A 6,000-nucleotide genomic window follows, 5' to 3' on the forward strand; every position below is an offset into this window, starting at 1 on the left:
ATCAACATATACAAATAGATTTTTATATTACCAACTTAGAAAGAACTTTTTTTTCACTTTCACCTACTTCTGGAAGGAAAATATTTTGTCTTTACGATACTTATAAAAATAGAATGCTCTCCTCTCACAGACTGAAAAGATACTTTCCACTTGGCAACTTGGCTAAAGGTTCCAAAACAATTATTCTCTCAACTTGGAAATGCTTCAACTTGAATTAAAACGAACGCAATTTTTTCCCAATTGAATCTATAAGTTCCCAATAACTCGATTAAAATCTTTATTGATAAGTGCGCATTATCTATTTCCATTCATTATTTCTACCTGGTGCCCTCTTGATTGCGACAGCTGTAGGTTGTAAGTCAAAGAATGAAGTGATCTCTAGGAGTTATATTGTACAAAGGTTTGTCGTCATGGCAATGGTGAGGAATTGGCGGAAATTTTTTCTAACATTTTCTCTCGATTTCGAGTTGAAGAATCAACTAGAGTTTGTATTATATTTCAGTTGCTAAAAATGACCAGTAATCCTTGCGACACGAACCTGTTCCTAACAATGGGATGTCCTAACGTTACCAAGCAAATTAAGGGTACAGTTCAGAAGACCATCTCTTGAATTATTCTGCATATATATATATATATATATATTATATATATATATATATATATATATATATATATATATGTATGTATGTATGTATGTATGTATATATATATTTAACTTTAGCTCCCAACATACGCAATGACTCCCCTGAGGCGGAAGAACGAAGTGGATCTCTTAAAGCAGAATTACTCGCGAAGAATGATTCCATGACTCCCTTCTATCTGCAGGAAAGTTTTGTGCGAAGGCCGACTAACGTGACAGCCACCAATCCTCTCTAATCAAATAATTCATATAGTGTGCATATGTATCGCAGAGAGGATGTCCTACTTTGGATAAAGCTCCATGTCCAGTGCGCCCTCCGACGATGTGTAATCAACCGTGTTCTACCGTGTGGTTGCTTCAGCGAAATACGAGTTTTATATCTGCCTTACGAATGAAGGAAGAAGAGAAGAGAAGAGAGGAGAAGCAAAGAACGTGTGAAGACGAGAAGAAGTAGAAAAGGCTACAGGTGCGGTATGATCAGTCTTTGCAATCAGGAGTATTCATTTTTACTTGCCGTGGACTCGGATGGTAATTATGATGAGTTGTTGTTAAACTTTTACACACCTCTTATATTATTTAGTGAAGAGGACTATAAGGCATGGCACGTACAAATATGGTAACAATATAGAAATAACCACCAATTTTAATGCGAGTTCGTTTATCAAAGACCAGGAATATAACAGGTAGGCAATTTAGCACTTTTTTATTTATTTATTTATTTTTTAGACTGTACCAAGGATTAAAGGTTTTTAGAAAGGGAGAGAAAGGTGACATGAATTCCTTCCGCACTTACTCAAAACAGTAAGGTTAATTAAATCGATAATTACCAGACAGTACAAGACAGTACCGTGAACTGTATTAGGAAACACTGTGGAGGTGTTTTGCCCACCGCTAACTAGGAACGACCAAAATAATACAATAACTGTAACGAAACCAAGAGCTACGAAATATTCCTGCAGCCCGAATTAAATCGGGAACTGGTGTAAGGAATTTAGCAACGGGAAATGAATGAGAAACTGTTGGTACCAAAACTAATCGAGAGTAACTTGAATCAAGAACTAATAAAGAAAGCGAAGTAACGGTGATCGGACCGTGAAACTAACTCAACTGTCTCCGCTCTTCGGTCGAAAAGTTCGTTCACTGTGTCGTTACAAGTGGATGGGGAAAGACTGGGGCTATCGCCCTGTCAGGTAAACTGATCAAATCGCGCTGGCCACAACGTAATCGCAATGTGTGATCTGCAGATTATACATATATTATATTATATATTTATATATAATAATATAATAATCTATTATATATAATATTATAATTAATATAATTATATATATATTATATAATTCTATATAAATATATAATTATATATATAATTATATATATAATATATATAATATAGATAATATATATATATATATATTCTTCTATATATATATATATATATATATATATATATATATATATATATATAATATATATATATATATTCTATATATATATATATATATATATATTATATATATATATATAATAATATATATATATATATATATTATATTATATATATATATATATATTCTATATATATTATATATATATATATATATATAGATGTATCGGATATCCACATCCGTAGTTTGAGAATGCAGATATGAGGATATAAAAAAGAATGAGGATATCACCCCCTTGCTCAGTGTTTTATAGTTCATATACATTGTTTTTTATTCTTGGCTAAGTTTGATTTTTCCTTTGCATATTTCTTTTAAAGCATATTTGTTTAATTAAATTTATGACATTTACAGCTTTTAATATAAAAAAGGCAGGGTATTGCATTTTTAAGAAACGCGCACACTTTCTCTAATGCTCGCGAAGAATGGCTTTGAGTTTTGTTACCCTTATCATGCATCCGCATCTGCATTTTCAAAAGATTGATATTCGTATCCACAAATCCCATTTTCAGACATCCGATACATCATCTAATACATATATATGTGTGTGTATTTATATACATATATAGATATAGTATGTATATAATTTATAATATACAAATATACATACATGTATATTTTTGTGTATGCATGGATGTGTGTATTGTGCGTGTGGTCGCTCCTTTATCTGAGTTTCTATTATGTTTGCTGTAAATTGGAAAACATGTTTGTTTACGTTGTATGTTTATTCAAGTCTGCATACATGGAAGTCTGTCTGTCTTTATATCTTTGATCCTAGGCTACGACGGAGTTAACATGGTTTGTTTCAGTTGAGAAGAGGAAAACAAGTAATTTCTTACAAATATCTCTACTCAACTAGGTTTTATATAAGCTCTTTTTATTTATTTGTTGGACTACGAAGATAACTATGATACAATATTTATTTTATGCCTTCTATATACAAGTCTCTTTCTAACGCTGTCATCTATTCTTTTTTGTTTATTTTTTTAGCTAGTAAGGCCTATGAATGGGCAATAGATAAGATCATCCCAGAAAAAGGCTCATAAAAAAGGATAGTATTTACACACAACAGTACAGAAGTACAGTAACAATCAGTACCTGTCACCTAGCTATGATAATGAAAGACAAACTTCTTTTATACCTCTGCTTTTGAGCAGCTAGCCGGAGAGACACTTACTCTAATATTCTCTGCTTTTGAGCAGCCAACCAACCAGACAGACGCTATCTTCTTATGCGCTTTCAAGCAGCCAATCAGAGATGCTTTCTTTAGAAAGACTCTCCCTTTCTAAACAAGCATAAACACGAGGCTTCTCAAAAGCCGCTCGAGCGCACTTTCCACACCGCCAGTATCAGCAGTATTGTCGAGCAAAGGCAGAAACAAGGCAGACTACCTTCACCTCAAAGGCCATAATACACTGTCGATATGTGCCGACTAAAATTATTATCATTAACTTATTGTTGTTATTGATATCAGTTGTATATGATATTCGGAAAGAGTCTAAGCGGGATGAATGTCATGACTTCAAGGGAAGATGCATATGAGGTAAATAGAGACGGGCGAGGTATACATCAGAGAGCATGAAAAAGGAGGGCAGGGAGAGGGGGAAACGGCAAGTGGTTATTGCAGGTCAGAAGAGGTCTTCTACCAACGTCAGAGAGGCACCAAACAGCACTGTTTCATATTTGGCCAGCTGCTGCAGCTGGCTCTGGCTAGGATGAACGGCTGACCTCGCACCCTTTACATAGTAGAAGGCATCTTCGAGAGTACAGCGGCGTTCGGCCATCAAAATGCCCATCACGACGGCAGCAGCTCGAGTGAGTCCCTGGTCGCAGTGGACCAAGACGCACCCTCCGTAGGTTCGCGCCTCGGCCACAAACTCCAAGATTGTGGGCAGAGAAGAGATGAGGTCCGTGCCATTATTGTCACTGGACTTTTCGGAGGGCTTCGTACTCTCCGTTTCCTCTTCGGGCAGCGGCACAACAAGGTAGTTCATTGAAGGGAGGACGCGAGGAGGAAGGCACTCTGTCACGTCTACCACGTGCGTGACACACAATGCCGATAACACTCTGGGGTCTGATGCCATCTCTGCATGCCCCAAGTAAAGAAGCCCAGGAATGACCTGAGCTGGATACCAAGGCATGGGTTCTGGGGTAGGTGGGTTGTCACCTCCCTCTAGCAAATGAGGGCAGGTGACTTCCAGTACCTGCCAGCCACCCACCAGCACCAAAGGATCGAGCTTCTGGCGACGAAGGTCATGATAGAGGTTTGCCAGAGGGTCTGTGTCTTCTGGCCTGGGCACGGCGGTCCGCGGCTTGTCATCGTAAAGGACTATAGTGTGGACAAGGTTAGGCGCCGGGGCAGTGTGGAGAGCACCATGCCATCGGGCAGTAGCCAGCCGACGTCTCGTGAAGGCTCTTGGGGCCCTACAGTCTACAACCAAGAGGTAACGGGGGTTGGCAGAGTAAGGGGCGTAAAATCCATCTGTCAGAAGGTTATGGAGCGACGCCGGCGTAATGCAGTTGGGTGGGGCCACGCCCCATTCTAAGGGTTCGGGTGGTCGACAAACTGCCCTCTCTGCCGCCCAGGATTCTGAAAGAAAATTACTTTGATTTAATATGTAAAATCAAACAGTGATGGAGAATAAAAGCCATTTTTTTTTACACTAGAAATAGAGACAATGGTAAGAATATTATTGGCTTCTCTAACAAAATGGTAATTTTTTAAGTTATATGTTCTCTTTGATTATTGCTATAAATAAAATGCAAATAATGTTCAGTAAACATGATGAGATACTGGAATATTTTGGAATGTTATGCATATGTGTTTTGCAATATGATCCTTGCAGTAATTGTTTAATTACATTTCTGGAAATTAGAATGTCTGGTTATCATTTATTCATTTATTTTAATGTTAAGGTTAGAAGAAGGATCATGTTTTTCGATGACTGCTTGTTATCTAGCACACTAATTCCATTTAAACCTGTTGGCATTTATTGTAACCAGAGTGAGCTGACAAGTGTATTTGTTTTAAAGGCACTAGTAACAGTCTATAATATTAATTAGTCGGGTTGATAACCTTAGCTCTTGCTGGTTAGAGACAGATGCAAAACGCTGGATTCCTCGAAGATGCTGAAATGAAAAAACAAACAGGAAAGCTTACCGGCGTACAATTGGGGTCAGCGATGCATTCCAAAGGTCACGAGTTTCATGTATGTAGAGTGCATGCCTCTTGTGTGCCAATTGGTGAGTGTGTGTGTTCGTAATGAACAGAAAATGATATATAATCTATGAGAAAGGTTGCAAAGGGGGACTCACTGAATTTGATTGATAGAGTGTGGAACATGCCACAGAAGAGGCGTTAGAAGAGGTGTTGCAGGTCCATCGGATAAGGTAACGTAGAGTGAGAAACTTCGAAAAAGTTAACATTTGAAGTGACAATTACTTGAGTTCTAGAGAAAGGGAAGTGACGTGCGGCACACATTCTTTATTGGCGAACTGTAATGTTTTATGGTGTCATGATTATGGTCTCTTTATTTCAGATGGATTCGAAGTCACCTTATGGGTTTTCTCTAGATTAATTTTGACTATTAATAAACTATGAATGTTTGGACACTTAGGGGAAAAGGGAGTACTTACTTAAATATGGTTTTGAGAGGAATATGATAGTTTAATGTTTCTTTTTGGGCCATGCTTAATTAATTTGATTCCATTTTCATGTTAGCTAATTTTGGGAAATAAAAAATATATTTTTGTAACAACAAGAGTTTACATTAGCCTAGTTTGAAACTGATTTTCAGCCAACTCCAGAGATGGCATTCAACAGAAAAAAGGTAGGCTACGTTACCAGTTAGATGTTTTGTTTTCATTTGTTTAAACGAGTGTCATTTGACCTTGTTAGAGATTTTTCCTCGTTAG

General features: G+C 37.1%; 2 protein-coding genes across 8 annotated transcripts in view; one reads left to right on the top strand and one right to left on the bottom strand.

The window, feature by feature from the left end:
• Nucleotides 1-6,000, top strand: part of LOC135220726 (transmembrane protease serine 11D-like) — a 496,130-nt gene that overhangs the window by 129,745 nt on the left and 360,385 nt on the right. The window lies entirely within an intron of this gene.
• LOC135220729 (uncharacterized) overlaps nt 2,232-6,000 on the bottom strand; it is a 161,376-nt gene continuing 157,607 nt past the window's right edge. For all 4 annotated transcript variants that reach the window (XM_064258167.1, XM_064258165.1, XM_064258168.1 and 1 more), the window contains exon 3: nt 2,232-4,675. In XM_064258167.1, the coding sequence (XP_064114237.1) occupies nt 3,714-4,675 (962 nt within the window). In that variant the 3' untranslated portion in view covers nt 2,232-3,713. The remainder of the gene's footprint in view (nt 4,676-6,000) is intronic.

This window comes from Macrobrachium nipponense, chromosome 2 (genome assembly GCF_015104395.2).
Source record: "Macrobrachium nipponense isolate FS-2020 chromosome 2, ASM1510439v2, whole genome shotgun sequence".
NCBI classification, from domain to species: domain Eukaryota; kingdom Metazoa; phylum Arthropoda; class Malacostraca; order Decapoda; family Palaemonidae; genus Macrobrachium; species Macrobrachium nipponense.